This window comes from Berghia stephanieae, chromosome 12, assembly GCF_034508935.2.
Source record: "Berghia stephanieae isolate SIO BIC M18660-M18661 chromosome 12, UCSD_Bste_1.3, whole genome shotgun sequence".
Taxonomy (NCBI): Eukaryota; Metazoa; Mollusca; class Gastropoda; order Nudibranchia; family Aeolidiidae; genus Berghia; species Berghia stephanieae.
In genome coordinates this window covers 32,864,213-32,881,530 of record NC_088371.1, presented here as the reverse complement: position 1 = coordinate 32,881,530, position 17,318 = coordinate 32,864,213, and the positions used below count along the sequence as shown (strand labels likewise).

At 44.2% G+C, this 17,318-nt stretch overlaps 1 protein-coding gene across 15 annotated transcripts in view; it reads left to right on the top strand.

Moving 5' to 3' along the window:
- LOC144957857 (uncharacterized) overlaps positions 1-17,318 on the top strand; it is a 159,495-nt gene that overhangs the window by 105,210 nt on the left and 36,967 nt on the right. For all 15 annotated transcript variants that reach the window (XM_078889341.1, XM_078889340.1, XM_078889339.1 and 12 more), the window contains 4 exons: positions 260-7,578; positions 13,446-14,253; positions 15,075-15,266; positions 16,115-17,318. The exon at positions 16,115-17,318 is cut by the window's right edge and continues 27 nt beyond it. In XM_078889341.1, coding sequence (XP_078745467.1) covers positions 260-7,578; positions 13,446-14,253; positions 15,075-15,266; positions 16,115-17,318 — 9,523 coding nt within the window. The remainder of the gene's footprint in view (positions 1-259; positions 7,579-13,445; positions 14,254-15,074; positions 15,267-16,114) is intronic.

The following is a 17,318-nucleotide window of genomic DNA, read 5'->3' as shown; positions in this document are numbered from 1 at the left end:
TTTTAACTCTTAAAAGATTAAGACTGCATACATTTTCTTACCTTAGATGACTAATTTAAGGGGTAACACCCTGATTTATTTATGGAATTGTTCACAAAATTAAAAAAAAACATTTTTGAGGGGTATTTTTTGTTAATGCTGTTTTGATATTTTGTTTCTTTCCCTTTGTATTAGCTATTGCTATTGTTTTTGATGTTGTTGGTTATTATTGTGGTTAGAATGGAGTACTGATTCGGTTCCTCTCTCTCTTTCTCTCTAGGTCAATTGAGTAGCCAGACATCTACCTCCATGCCATCAACAGCCACCCCAGTTCCCATCACCAAACCAGCCGAGCTACCCAGACCTCAGTCAGAGACAGATCGTCGTATTCTGGAAATTCTCAACAACACCCAGAAGGAACTTCAAAACCCCACCAGTCCCAGCAGTGCCAGAGGAGGCAAATCACCTCGCAGTCGCAGCCCAGCTCGAGCTCAGGCTTCACAACAGCAGCAGCAACAACAGCAGCCTCCAGATAATATGGCTGGCTCCGTTCCAGGTGTCGGTGGGGGCTCAGGTTCAGACGGTACGCTGCCAATGCATATGACCCAGGCTGGATTCATGGCTGGAGCAGGCGGTGTCCATGGTGGGCCACCTGGGATGCAACAGCTTTCTTCTGACAGGGATTCCAAAATGTCAGCTGGGGATGACGGAGTTGGGGGACCAGGAGGATTGCCACCAAGTTTGCTACAACAGCAACAGCAAGCCCCAGGAAAACAACAGCCACAACAGTTGCCACCAGGGATGCAAGGACATCATTTGGGTCCTGCTGCTGCCACTCCAGGTCTGCATCCGCAGGGCCCTCCAGGCACATCTCACCCTCCACCACCACCTCCAGGATATAGCCAGCAGCATCTGCAACATCTTCAAAACATTGCCAGGATGAAACAATTTCAACAGCAGCAGCAGCAGCAACAGCAACAGTTTAGTGGGCCACCGGGTAGTGCTGCTGCATCAGAAAATGCGGGTGGGCCTCCTAGGCCACCTCCTGGTGCTTCCATGGACCCACAACAACAGCAGCAACAGATGAGATCAGCTGGTCCTGGAGGCCCACGATTTTCTCCAATGCATTCACAGCAGATGAGGCAGCGCTTCCCCCCAGGGATGAATCCCTACGCCATCAGACCCCATCATCATCCACACATTCCTCCTCACATCCAGGCCAGAATGGCAGCTGTAGCAGCTTCCACCATGAGTGGAGAGCCTCTCCCTCGACAACCAGCTCCTGCAGATCCCCATGGAAATGATGGTGGTGGCAGCAACGCAAGTCAAAGAATGCCAGTTCCATCTTCTCTACCAGCACCACCGCCACCACCACCAACAACATCAATAACACCATCTTCAGCGGGAGTACCATCGTCATCTTCACATGCCACAACCTCATCATCATCATCATCATCATCTACATCACTGTCATCATCTGCAGCAGTAGGGGCTCCAACAACAATGACATCCAACATTTCATCCCACCCAGGTATTCGTCCTCCTCTATCCTCTGTTGCAACTGGCTCAACACATGTTGGTTCTCCTTTTAAATCAGGGCCCACATCCTTAACACCCCAAGGGCCACCATTACAACCACTGCCAAGCATGTCTGCTGCAGGACAACTACCATCAACAGCATTGTCGTCGTCATCGTCACCACCACAACCACCACCTTCATCGTTGTCATCATCATCATCAGCTGCAGTGGTTGCCTCATCAACATCAATATCATCTATAGAACTTCCACCCCCAGTTTCTTCTAGTCAGACAACTACTTCAACAACGACAGGACCTGCCCCGACCTTGTCTTCTTCCTTCCAGTCCAATCCCTCTCAGGCAGTCTCTGCCACAATATCAGAATCTCAAAAACAAGCTGCAGTCTCTTCATCACCAAATATTTTACCTGCAGCAACATCAACAACGATGGCATCATCGTCGTCATCATCATCATCACCATCGTCGTCGTCATTAACTGCAGCATCATCTTCAAAATCTCCCACATCATCACAACCACCACCACCTATATCTCAACCAGCAACCACATTGCCAATAATACCACCTACAGTTACGACATTGCCCTCGATCTCATCATCAATTCTTAAGCAAACAAAGGAGATGTCTATATCAACTACAGCCCCATCATCATCATCATCATCATCAATATCATCTTCAACGACAACGTCAACTTCTGCTGTGACACATTTGAAAGAGAAAAAAACAGAAGGACCCAGTGAAGAAGGTTCTGGGCAAAAGCCCGTGTGTGATGATGGCGTTCACTGTGGCACGGACGATGAAGGGGAATCATCCACATCAACAAAAACTACAAAAGTTTGCGATGACGGTATTCACTGTGGAACAGATGATGAAGAAGATGTGTCACCGGCAAAGAAGAAAAAAGTTTGCGATGATGGGATTCATTGTGGAACCGATGATGAAGATGGTAGTGTGGGTGGAAAAAAGAAAACAACCTGTGATGATGGGATCCACTGTGGTACGGATGACGAAGAAGAAAATAACTCATCAAAAGTATGCAAGGATGGTTTGCATTGTGGAACAGACGATGAGGACGAAGTTGATGGAGGGGTGTCAAAAAAGGTATGCAGTGATGGTATTCACTGTGGTACAGATGATGAGGATGAAGTTGATGGAGGGGTGTCAAAAAAGGTATGCAGTGATGGTATTCACTGTGGTACAGATGATGAGGACGAAGTTGATGGAGGGGTGACAAAAAAGGTATGCAGTGATGGTATTCACTGTGGTACAGATGATGAGGATGAAGTTGGAGGGGTGTCAAAAAAGGTATGCAGTGATGGTATTCACTGTGGTACAGATGATGAGGATGAAGTTGGAGTGGTGTCAAAAAAGGTATGCAGTGATGGTATTCACTGTGGTACAGATGATGAGGACGAAGTTGATGGAGGGGTGACAAAAAAGGTATGCAGTGATGGTATTCACTGTGGTACAGATGATGAGGATGAAGTTGGAGGGGTGTCAAAAAAGGTATGCAGTGATGGTATTCACTGTGGTACAGATGATGAGGATGAAGTTGGAGGGGTGTCAAAAAAGGTATGCAGTGATGGTATTCACTGTGGTACAGATGATGAGGATGAAGTTGGAGGGGTGTCAAAAAAGGTATGCAGTGATGGTATTCACTGTGGTACAGATGATGAAGACAATAGTATCGTTCATGTGAAGTCAAAAAAAAATGTTTGTGAAGACGGTATTCACTGTGGTACAGACGATGAAGAAGAAAAGTCTGTTCCGTTCAAAAGAAAACGTTTGTGTGATGACGGTTTGCATTGTGGAACAGATGACGAAGAGGAAGTTCCACCAAAATTGAAAAACGTGTGTGATGACGGGGTTCATTGCGGGACTGATGATGAAGACGAAAATACAGTGTCTGCACCAAGGAAAATAGTATGTGAAGATGGTATTCACTGTGGGACTGATGATGAAGATGAAGTCGACAGTGTCATAACAAATAAAGCCTGCATGGATGGTGTGCACTGTGGGACCGATGATGAGGAAGATGGCATTGTTCATGTTAATTCAAAATCTGTTTGTGATGATGGTATTCACTGCGGAACTGATGATGAAGAAGAGGCAGTTCCTGTGAAAAAGAAAGTTTGTGATGATGGCATTCACTGCGGAACTGATGATGAAGAAGAGACAGTTCCTGTGAAAAAGAAAGCCGTTTGTGATGATGGTACTCACTGCGGAACTGATGATGAAGAAGAGACAGTTCCTGTGAAAAAGAAAGCCGTTTGTGATGATGGTATTCACTGCGGAACTGATGATGAAGAAGAGACAGTTCTTGTGAAAAAGAATGCCGTTTGTGATGATGGTATTCACTGCGGAACTGATGATGAAGAAGAGACAGTTCTTGTGAAAAAGAAAGCCGTTTGTGATGATGGTATTCACTGTGGAACTGATGATGAAGAAGAGACAGTTCCTGTGAAAAAGAAGGTTTGTGATGATGGTCTTCACTGTGTAACTGATGATGAAGAAGAGACAGTTCCAGTGATTAAGAAAGCAGTTTGTGATGATGGTATTCACTGCGGAACTGATGATGAAGAAGAGACAGTTCCTGTGAAAAAGAAGGTTTGTGATGATGGTCTTCACTGCGGAACGGATGATGAAGAAGAAATTGATGATATTAGAAAGAAGGAAATAGCAAAAAAGGGAAGAAATTGTGAGGATGGCATTCACTGTGGTACTGATGATGAAGATGACACTGTTCATGTAAATTCCAAAGCAGCATGTGCAGACGGTATTCACTGTGGTACTGATGACGAAGATGCCGTATCTGTATCTGCTGTAAGATTAAAAAGAGTTTGTGCGGATGACATCCATTGCGGCACGGTTGATGAAGATGAAGTTGATGGGGTTGGAAGTGGAAACGGAATGAAGAAAACAAAAATGGGAAGGACGTGTAATGATGGGTTACATTGTGGTACGGATGACGAGGAGGAAAACGTTGTCCATATCAACTCCAAATCAAGTTGTAAGGATGGGATTCACTGTGGAACGGATGATGAAGAAGAATCCATCACTGTCAAGACAAAAAAGGTTTGTGAAGATGGAGTGCATTGTGGGACGGACGATGAAGAGGATAACATTGTTCACATCAATTCAAAACCTGTCTGTGCCGATGGCATTCACTGTGGGACGGACGATGAAGAAGAAAATTTGGTGAGTGTAAGAAAGAAGAAAAAAGTTTGTGAAGACGGTATTCACTGTGGAACGGATGATGAAGAAGATAATGTAGTCGTGTCAGTGAAAACAAAAACAGCTTGTGATGACGGAGTCCATTGTGGTACTGACGATGAAGATGAAGTCGACGGAGATGTCAAAAATGGAAATGGAGTTTCTAAAACGACAACAAAAAAGGGTGGAGTCTGCCAGGATGGTATTCATTGCGGTACAGATGATGAAAACGAGAGCTCTGATCCAGCACCGCCACCAGCACAGCAAACAGCATCAACCAGTGTGCCAGCAAATAATGTAGTATCAGATACAGTCTCTGGAGGTGATGAACCCATGGACACATCATCAAGCAGTACTGGTGATCAAGTACATCAACCAGTTACCAATGTCACCAATGCTGCTGCTCCTCCTCCACCACCACCACCACCATCCACTACGACAGCCACGATTAGAAAAGAAATGGATATGGAGACAGATGAAGCCCCAGCTGCACCATCCGCTGAAACGACAAATCCAAATTTAACTTTGGCAGCAACTCTGTCCAGTTCTAATGCAGTGACTGCTGGCTCTAATGCAGTTTCCACTCAGCCGTTGTCATCATCCTCAGTAACAGCCTCCATGGCCTCCGCTATATTTTCACAGATCTCATCCGTGTCTCACTCCCTTGCCAATTTTATACCACAGATAAACCCGGATGTCAAGAAACGACCCTCCGAGGCTCTTTCTGGTGCTTTAGCCTCTTTACCTCCCAAATCATCATCAACATCAACAACTCTCTCTACATCAGCTGAAAATTCCATTGCAACTTCAACTTCATCAACAGTTACCCATAACATATCATCTTCTTCCAGTACTACTGCCTCCGATGGAAAAGCATCGGTCAATGAAATAATCAAAGAAGATGCCAAAGAGCGCCATGATGAAAAGAATCAAAACAGCTCACCATTGGTATCCAGTAGTCCTACATCTGTTTTAACAGAACCTCAATGCTCAACAAATACTGTTTCCAGAGATAAAAATGTTGTGAAAGGTGCTACAGAAATTCCAAGGGGAACAGCAACAACAAGTACTGCGTCAGCAACAATAGTTTGTCCAGAAAATAAAAGTAAAGACCGCAATTCACCCACAGTGCCTGTTGCAACCACCTCTTCCCCTATGGCTGGTGTCCCTGTCAATACAAAAACAATCTTGAATTCTGTGGTGGAAAATCCCAGTCGTGGACAATCAAATTCAACATCCTCTACATCAGCAACAGTAACTGGAGTGGCAAGCTTGAATTCAGATGCCAAGGCTTCAGGAGTCACTTCCCATTTTTCATCATCATCATCGTCATCCTCAACATCAACCGCAGCGACCCCATCAAATTTATCATATCTGCCAATTAACACATCATCATCTTCAGCCACATCATCATCATCATCATCATCGTCGTCAACGTCATTTACATCAAACAGTAACAGTTACAGTGTTAATACATCAGTTAGCTCAACGTCTTCCTCATCCACCACACTGAAGATATCTCTCCCGATTCCATCCAGTTATTCACCAAACTCCTCATCACACCCCGTCATTTCAGCAACACCAACAACAACGACAACTACCTCATCCTCTTCAGAATACTCATATTCTACCTCATCATCGTCATCATCATCGTCGTCGTCATCATCGTCATCCTCATCGTACTCATCTTCCCAGCGAAGTGAGTCTAGACCAGTTATCCCTCCACTTCGAATTCGGATGGATCCTCAATCTCAACCACAGATCTATGAAAGCAATTCTAGCAGAGACTATTATAGATCTTCCTCCTCCTCATCAGACTATCCATCCCAGGGTAGATCCAAAGGAGAAGGAGATTTGAAACTAGTGCTGAGGAAATCTTCAGATGGAACGGCAGAACTTATTTCAAGACCGTCATTCAAGGAGAAATCGTCTAAAAGAAGTTCTTATCCAGTGGTTGAACCTAGTGAGCCGCCCCCACCACCACCACCACACCATCCGCAAAATCAGCAGCAGCAGCAACTAAAACATCAGCAACAACAACAACAACAACAGTTACAGCAGCAGCAACAAATGAAACAACAGCAGCAACAACAGCAACAGCAACAACAGTTACAGCAGCAGCAACAAATGAAACAACAGCAACAACAACAACAACAGCAGCAACAACAACAACAACAACAACAACAACAACAACAACAACAACAACAACAACAACAACAACAACAACAACAGCAGCAGCAGCAGCAACAACAACAACAGAAGCAGCAGCAGCAGCATCCACCTCACCATACGTCATCTGGGTTGCCACATGTGTCTTCTTTAACTAATAACAGTTCAATGTCCAAGCATCCATTGGTATCCCAGCCACCCCCATCTTTTTCATCAAACAACACTACAGTTAATTCATTGGTCAGTCCTCAGACTCCCCAGGGAAATACTTCCAATTCCATGACTTCTGTATTGGTGACACCAGCATCACTGACATCCACAGCATCATCATCATCAAAATTACAAGCTACTCACCAAGTCCCTGTGTCCAGCTCCTCCACCTCTTCCCCATCCTCCTCTTTACCACAATTATCGTCAACCACTCCTAACTCCACACCACCACCACCGCCGCCACCATTATCGTCCTCCTCTTCTTCAACATCATCAACAACCTCAGCATCGGTATCCACTTTGAACATTCCACCCTCCACTGCAAAGAGTTCCAAATCTTCTACCAGCAGCCCCATCACAGACAAGAAGCCAGAGCAGTTCAAGAACGTCTCCTACACAATGTCAGATACTACCGATGTGGTCAAGATTAACGTCGAGTCATCCTTCCTTAGGAGTGGAGAGACTAAAAAGGTATTTATTCTATTTTGGTGATGAGAATAATAATAATGGTAATGATAATAACTAATTATAATAATAATAATAATAATACAGTCCAAGCTGGTATTTGGGACGCCGTTTAATTGGGATAGCTGCTTTATTGGGATGATTCCCTGATTGTGTGACTATGTGGTCTAGTGGTATGACACTCACTTTCGGATCGGAAGGTCCTGAAGCCTCGACGGTGCATAGTTGAGTCCTTGGAAAAGGCTCTTTACTCACATTCTCTCACCGTACTCAGTGAAAAATGAGTACGTGGTCGTCAACAGCGTTGTCTCTGTCGAAAAAATTGTAATATCGCCTAACAGACGTCATGTCTCATTCTACATGTTCTCTGTTGCTGTTGGTCAGGGACCTTTTGTAAAGCGCTTTGAGCACGTTTAGTGAATATTGCGCAATATAAAAGCTCAAGTTCCCCCCCCTGGGAATCTTACCCTCCAATTCCGAGCCGCTTAATTGGGATGGCCTGCTGCTTAATGGGGACGAAGGACCGTCCCCATAAGAGAGCTTTTTCATTGTCACCAGTTTAAAATGTTGGTTCATAAAAATTATGCAAATTATGTCTAACGGGATGGTCAACTGGATGTATGGTCGTACCGTTCATCACAGAGATGTGAACAATATACTTTACCTGTAAGCCCTGTTAGTAGTGCAGTGATGCCAAAACTCCGGTTTCACCGGAAAAAACTCCGGTCTGGAGCAAAAAATTCCGGGCTCCGGGCAACTTCCGTCAAATTCCGGTGAGGTCAATTTGTTCCAAGGATACCCCCCTCCCTTCCAACCACCACATCATCATCATCATCATTACCACTAGTATTACAACCATCATCACCACCACTACTACTGCAACCACCACCACATCATCATCACTACCACTACTACTACAACCTCCAGCTTCACATCATCACTACCACTACTACTACAACCACCACCCATCATCACTACCACTACTACTACCACCACCACAACCACATCATCACTACCACTATACTACAACCACCACCACCACCACCACATCATCACTACCACTAATACTACAACCTACCACCACACAACATCATCATCACTACCTACATACTACAACCACACCACATCATCATCACTACCACCACTACTACAACCACCACCACATCATCATCACTACCACACTACTACAACCACCACACACATCATCATCACTACCACCACTACTACAACCACCACCACAACATCATCATCACTACCACTAATACTACTACAACCACCACCACATCATCATCACTACCACCACTACTACAACCACCACCACATCATCATCACTCACCACCACTACTACAACACATCCACACCCCACATCATCACACTCACTATACTACAAATACCATCATCATTTCATTACAACACACCCCTCCCTTACAACACCACACACATCATCATCAATCATCATCTACTCCACTAGTATACACATCACACACAATCCACTCATCATATCACTATCACATACACCAATCATATCACACTACTTACTACAACACACACATACATACATCACTACACTACTCTACACACCACACATACATCCACCACACCACACACATCATCACACCATACTACTCACACACACCACCACAATCATCACTACACTACTACTACAACAACCACAACACTCATACCACCACTTACTACACAACACCACCACACATCACATACTACAACCACACCACACCACATCACTACACAATACACCACCATACATCACAACACCACCACACACACACCACCACATCCACCCCACACACATCATCACTACTACAACACACACACACCACACACATCATCACTACCACCACTATACTACAACCACACCAACACATCCACTACACACTACTACAACACCACACCACCTACACTACACACAACACACACACACACCACTACTACATACCACACAACACTACATCATCATCTCACTACTACACAACTACTACAACCACCACCATCATCATACCATCTATACAAACAACATACCACACACACACTCATCACTCTATACTCTAACCACCACACATCACACCATCACATATCACTCACTACTACACTACCATACTCACTCACAACACACCACACCACACATCATACACATACTACACACACCCACCACATCATAATCACTACCTACTACTAACCACCACCACATATCATCATACCACTATACAACCACACCACCACACACACATCATCATCACTAATACTACTACCACCACCACACCACTAAACTAAACACAATCATCATCACTACACATATACTACTACTACACACCAAATCACTCAACACATCATCATACACTACTACAACACAAACAAACACACCACACTACACTTACTACACACCACTTATACAACCACACACACTCATCACACACTCACTACACTACCTAATACTACTACACCACCACAACACTCATCATCCATCATACTACTAACCAACACACCACCCACATCATCATCACTACACACTACTACAACAACCACCACACATCATCTACCACATACTACTACTACTACACCACCCATCATCTATCATCACCTACCATCTACTACTACAACCACCACAACCACATCATCACTACCACTACTACTACAACCACCACACCACATCTCATCATCACTACACTACAACACCACATCATCACTATACTCACTACTACTACTACACACACACATACTACACAACACACTACCATCATCACTACCACTACTAATACTACAACCAACCCCACCACACATCATCATCACACTCTACAACACACCACCATATCATACAACCACAACACACATCACATCATACACACTCACCACATATCATACTACAACTAACATACCCTCACCTCACTTCATCACTACACCACTACTACAACAACCACCACTACAATATCATCATCACTACCACTACTACACAACCACAGCACACATCATCATCACGACCAGTATACTAAACACCACCACCACATTATCATACTACCACGACTATATACAACCAATCATATTACATTACTACTCAACACCACTACCACATCATCATCACTACCATTTGTACACAACCACCCCACCACACACATCAACATCACTACCACCACTACTACAACCACCACCACATCATTATCATCACGACCAAATACTACAACCACTATACCACCACACATCATACAACTACTACTTCAACCAGCACCACCCCATATCATCATCATACAATACTACCTCAACCACCACCACCATATCATCAACTACATAAACTACAACATCAGCCACTATCACATCTTCATCATCTCTACCACTATTACTACAACCCACACACATCATCCTCACTACCACCAGTACTACAATCTCTACCGTTAGGTTTTGGCGCTTTACTTCATTTGAATAAGGAAACTTTGGGATTGTAATTTGCAATGTGTTTATGTATCATAATATACACTGTAATTCTAATCAGTTATCTATTTAGAACTATACAATATGTAAGCACAATGCCAAATATCGTTCCAATTCCTTTTTTTTTTTGTGAGCGGAAATTCCTCTTTCGGCGTTGAAATTCCTACGAGTGGTGGCTGAAACTCCTGTGAGCCAAATTTAAAGTTGGCATCTCTGGTAGTGTCTATTGCGAAAGCCAATGAGGTGTGTCGTCAAACCGTGTGTCATGGTTATCACAGATGTGAACAATAGACTTTACCTGTAAGCCCTGTTAGGAGTATCTATCTATTGTGAAAGCCAATGAGGTGTGTCGTCAAACCGTGTGTCATGGTTATCACAGAGATGTGAACAATAGACTTTACCTGTAAGCCCTGTTAGGAGTGTCTATTGCGAAAGCCAATGAGGTGTGTCGTCAAACCGTGTGTCATGGTTATCACAGATGTGAACAATAGACTTTACCTGAATTCCTTGGCAGATTCATCGACTGCCATCGTTACGCGAATGGTCATGGGTCAACCGACCAATGGTGTGATGGGTAATGAGTGATGGCTTTGATTGTTCAAGGCTGTCACCACCAAATGGTTTGTTTGTTCAATGAGACGAATGGGTAGACAATGCATTCTTAATCCATTGCTTACTTATGCAACTGTTTTGAGTGGCATATTCGTTAATTGTTGTGTGTAGTTAGATTTTGTCTCTCACTGTTAGATCTGATTAGCAGTAAAGTGGCTGCTGAAGTAACCAAATTAGTCGTCAAATAAGTCTCCCTGATTACTATTTCTGTGGACTGTGATAAATCTGATTAATTGGGACGATTTGTTGGGAACCGAGCCGTCCCAGTAAACTGGCTTGAACTGTAACAATAATGATAATAATAATAATAATAATAATAATAATAATAATAATAATAATAATAATAATGATGATGATAATATAATTATAATGATGATGATACTGATAATATTAATAGTAATAATAATAATAATGATTATGATAATAATAATACTAATAAATAATGATGATTTTTCAAAAATTCATGCCCTCAAGGCTAATGAAGAATTGTTCCACCGATATAAATGACAATGGCATAGATTGTAGATGACGGTGTGTAGATGACAGTGTCAATGTGAGCTGATTTGATCACATGACACTCATTGATGGTGTCAATGTGAGCTGATTTGATCACATGTCACTCGTTGACGGTGTCAATGTGAGCTGATTTGATCACATGACACTCATTGATGGTGTCAATGTGAGCTGATTTGATCACATGTCACTCGTTGACGGTGTCAATGTGAGCTGATTTGATCACATGTCACTCATTGATGGTGTCAATGTGAGCTGATTTGATCACATGTCACTCGTTGACGGTGTCAATGTGAGCTGATTTGATCACATGACACTCATTGATGGTGTCAATGTGAGCTGATTTGATCACATGACACTCGTATATGAAGGTGTCAATGTGAGCTGATTTGATCACATGACACTCGTATATGACGGTGTCAATGTGAGCTGATTTGATCACATGACACTCGTATATGAAGGTGTCAATGTGAGCTGATTTGATCACATGACACTCGCATATGACGGTGTCAATGTGTGTGAGCTGATTTGATCACATGACACTCGTATATGACGGTGTCAATGTGAGCTGATTTGATCACATGACACTCGTTGACGGTGTCAGTGTGAGCTGATTTGATCACATGTCACTCGTTGACGGTGTCAATGTGAGCTGATTTGATCACACGACACTCGTATATGACGGTGTCAATGTGAGCTGATTTGATCACACGACACTCGTATATGACGGTGTCAATGTGAGCTGATTTGATCACATGACACTCATTGACGGTGTCAATGTGAGCTGATTTGATCACATGACACTCATGTAAAGTCAAGTAAATTGCCCAATTGTACATTGTGAGCATTCTTCATAGACATATGGTTCGTGTCTGTAAGAGCTTTTCCTGATTATGGGCGAAAAATCAAATGAGATTGCACATCAGTTATCACATAGACCTGTTCTTTAGCACTGTGAAGCCTTAGTGCCCTTGTTTCTATGTGTTAACAGATAATTATAATTGATAACTACCCTTTGGATGGAATGCTGGTTAAAATTCATTGGCGCTGAAATGACCTAAATGTGCTGCAAGCGCCGTAAAAACCTTAAAAACAAAACAAAATTCAGTTGATACGTTTGAACATTGTTGAGTTATCAGTTTACTTTCTTGTCTTGTCATTACATCGCAACTCTGTGCATACAAGATAATCATGACTTTGGCAACTGGAATAATGTAAAGTGAACTTTTTAACACGTTTTTAATAAAAATTAAAAAGCATTTTTTTTTCTTCTTCCCCTTGTCACCACTCCCCCCACCCTCCCTAAGGTGATTCGATCTTACACCACGGACATCCAAGCTTTGGAGCGTCTTCAATCCACCATTGATGCCGTAGCCGCTGGCGAATCGAGCTTTGAGCCAGATTTTAGCACACCAGAGCCATCACCATCAACACACTCTGACAGTCAGACTCTTGCAACATCGGCACCATCATCGTCATCTGCATCAGCGACATCAAGCACAGTTACAGCCAAAGCTTCGAAGGCATCTGCTGCTGCTGCTTTAAATCAACAACAAAATCAGCACCATCCTCAACACCAGCAACTACAACAACAACAACAACAACAACAACAACAACAACAACAACAACAGCAGCAACAACAAAAAATGCAGCAACAGCTTCAACATCCACCAACTTCAGTGAGTCACCACCACCTCCACATTCAACAACAACAACAACAACAACAACAGATGCAACAGCAGCAGCAGCAGCAGCAACAACAACAACAGCATCCGCATTTTGTTCAAAAACAACAACATCCTCAACAACATCCACAACAACAACAACAACAACAACAGCAGCAGCAGCAAGCATTGCCCCATCATCCCCATCACCCTCACCATCCCCACCATCAACAAATGACTATGATGTCACAGCAGCAGCAACCGCAACAGCCTCGACCTCCACACCCCCAGCAGCAGATGGGAGGAGTATCAGGAGCAGACAACTTGTACTTGAACCAGCCTCAAGGGCCAGGGGGAGGTTACTCTCCGCATCAACATCCCCACTACAGGATGACACGCCCACCACTCAATCTCCTTGCTCAAGCTTCAGAGACGGCCTTATCCTCTGCAGGTAAGGGTCACAGGGCCTCCAGATGGCAACAGGCCATGCACTACTAACAGACTAACGCTTTGATCCCTTTTAAAAACTCATCAGTTTTGATTAACCAAAAGATTGATAAAAGACTAGACTAGGAAAATATTGTTGTTGAACCAAATATTACAAAAAAAAATATTAAAGAAATAAATGAATAAATGAATCACAATTCTGAGTTTCTCAGATGGTATCCTCTTGGAATCTGCATCTGTTCCCCATTTGAGCCAATTCCCCTTTGTCTTACTTTTTCTTGGGTGCTTCTAATTGTAATTATGGAAATTCTTGACGATCCCAATTTCTTCCTTTTTATTGATGCTAAAATGACCTAAGTTAAAATTGAGCTTTTATATAGCACAATCTCCACTAAACGTGCTCAAAGCGCTTTACAAGGGGTCCCTGGCCAACAGCAACACATGACATGTAGGACGAGACATGACGCCGATATTACAATTTTTTTGGACAGAGGCAACGCTGTTGACGACCAGGTACTCATTTTACTCCTGAGTACAATGAGAGAGTGTGAATAAAGAGCCTTTTCCAAGGACTCAACTATGCACCGAGCACGGCTCGAACCCAGGACCTAAAGCGAGTGTCATACCACAAGACCACATAGCCACAAAAATTGTTGCAACTGCTATAAAAACCCTTAAAAAGTTGTTTTTTTTAAACAAACAAAAGCTCAGAAAAACACTTCAAAACAAAAACAAACCTCAGTGCAGTCCTGATTTTGTTTCACTGCTGCCAAGTCATGGTTTTATTTCAGTCACCAACTGTTCTCTATTTTTTTCCTATAACAGGCACAGCAATGCCCCCATCGTCCATGGCTGCCGTAGCCGTGTCACAAGAAGGCTCCATGCCATTGACACAACATCCATCCCAACAACAACAACAACAACAACCCCCACCCCCCCAGAGGCAGATGTACATGTCAGAACAATCTTCACCCGGATCCACTGATCATCCCAACCCCCTTCATCATCCTTATCCAGGTAAAACTTGAACTTCGAGCTTTTATATAGCACAATATCCACTTTACGTGCTCAAAGCACTTTACAAAGGGTCTTGAGCCAACAGCAACACCTAACACGTTGGACGAGACATGAGATCTGTTAAGCGATATTATAATTTTTTTTTCTCTGACAGAGACAATGCTGTTAACGGTGAGGTAATCATTTTATGTGGAGTATGGTGAGAGAAAGTGAGTAAAGAGCCTTTTCCAAGGACACATCTCTGCGTCGCTAAGAGTGGGACTCGAACCCTGGACCTTCCGATCCAGAGGCAAAGGTCATACCACTAGACCACATAGCTGCACTAGGTATGCACTTAGTGAAATGGGGGTCCCCATTACTCAGTTGATAGAGCATTTGCTTCATGCAAGGGGGTAGGGTTCGATCCCTGTTGAAGTCCATATTTTTCTCTGAGCCCCTCCCCCTTCTGTCCACCCAGCAGTGATTGAGTAGCTGGTCTGTTAGATATGATGGAAATTACTTTGCAATAGACAAATGTCAAGGTTGCCAATTATCCGTATATTTATGGAACTGAGTATGCTATAAAACCTCATTATATTTTCCAATCATCTGCTAAACCGAAAAAAAAGGTCAGAACATGATGTCTTTTTACTGGAGTTCAGCACTCAGGAAGGGGTCTGTTTATGTGTTTCTGTAAAGGTTCAGTAAATTTGTGCCTCTTGAATTGGCAACCCTGACAAGAGTCCTATACAAAGGGTAGCGAGTAATTATTGCTATTGTCCATTTGAAAATTACATTCGGTTGGATTTAAAATACAATAAAGACAGGGCATTTTCATTTCATTGTTTATTTTTTAATCTCTTTTTCAGGCATGATGGGTCCAAGAGCAATGGGTGTATCCTCAGCGGCTGGCATGCCAGCCAAACCTCCCCAGCCAGGGTTGATGACAAGTCAGGGGTACCAAACTCCTCAACAACAACAGGCTTATGGACCAGTTCCACCCGGTGGTCCTCGGTTCAATCCCAGGATGCACCCCGATATGCAAGGGGCCTCCGCAGGAGCAGGTGGTCCACCTTATGGTCTGACGCCCCACCCAATGTCTCCAACAGGGCCCGCTGGAATGCATCGACAGCAGAGACCACCTCCACCCCATTTCGCCATGGGCAGAATGCGTGGTCCACCACCAAGGGGGATGCAGATGAGGCCAATGCCTCCAGAGATGATGGCGGCTGGGGACCACGGAATGAGACCACGGATGCCACCAGGGTCCCAGCATTTCATGGTGGGTGAAATGTCTCCAATGACCCCCACCTCCCATCATATGGGCCCCCATCCTGCCACCCACGTTTCCATGCCCCAGTCCCCCCATGGAATGCCTCACTCTCCCCATGCCATGCAGACTTCCCCACACGCCAGTGGGATGCAGACATCTCCTCACAGCAATATGCAACAAACGTCACCGCTGGGCCCAGGGGGAATTCCAACCTCTCCTCATTCCATGCCACAGCGACCGGGCTTGATGAGCCCACACCATCACCAACAACATCCCATGATGCAACCTGGCATGCCTCCGTCTTCCATCAGTGGAGGAGGTGGACCGCTCGCCTCCCTAGCCAATTTCCACCCACCAGGACAGCAAGGACCAATAGTTTCTTCCATGGCATCATCACCCTTACCCCAACACCACCAGCGACCACCCATGTGGATGAGCGGTGCTGATGCCCGCATGGCCAATCGGCTAAGAATGATGGCAGCAAGCGGTGCCAGCAGTGGGGAAGGGGTTGGACCACCTCCTCACATGACTGCCGGCCCACCAGGGGGTCCACAGCAGCATTATCGGCACATGATGATGATGAGAGGACCTTCCCAGGGTCTGCCCCAACCACCTCCGAGTCAAATGCCCTCCCCACAAATGTCCCCCCATCACAACATGTCCCCTCAGATGTCCCCAGTTCTCCAGCCAGGGGGTGCAACACAGCCTCTGCGTCACCTGGATCACCCAGATGACAAGAGCTTCATCAATAGCATGGGGATGGGTGGTGAGATCCCACCTGGGATGGGGATGGCCCCGGG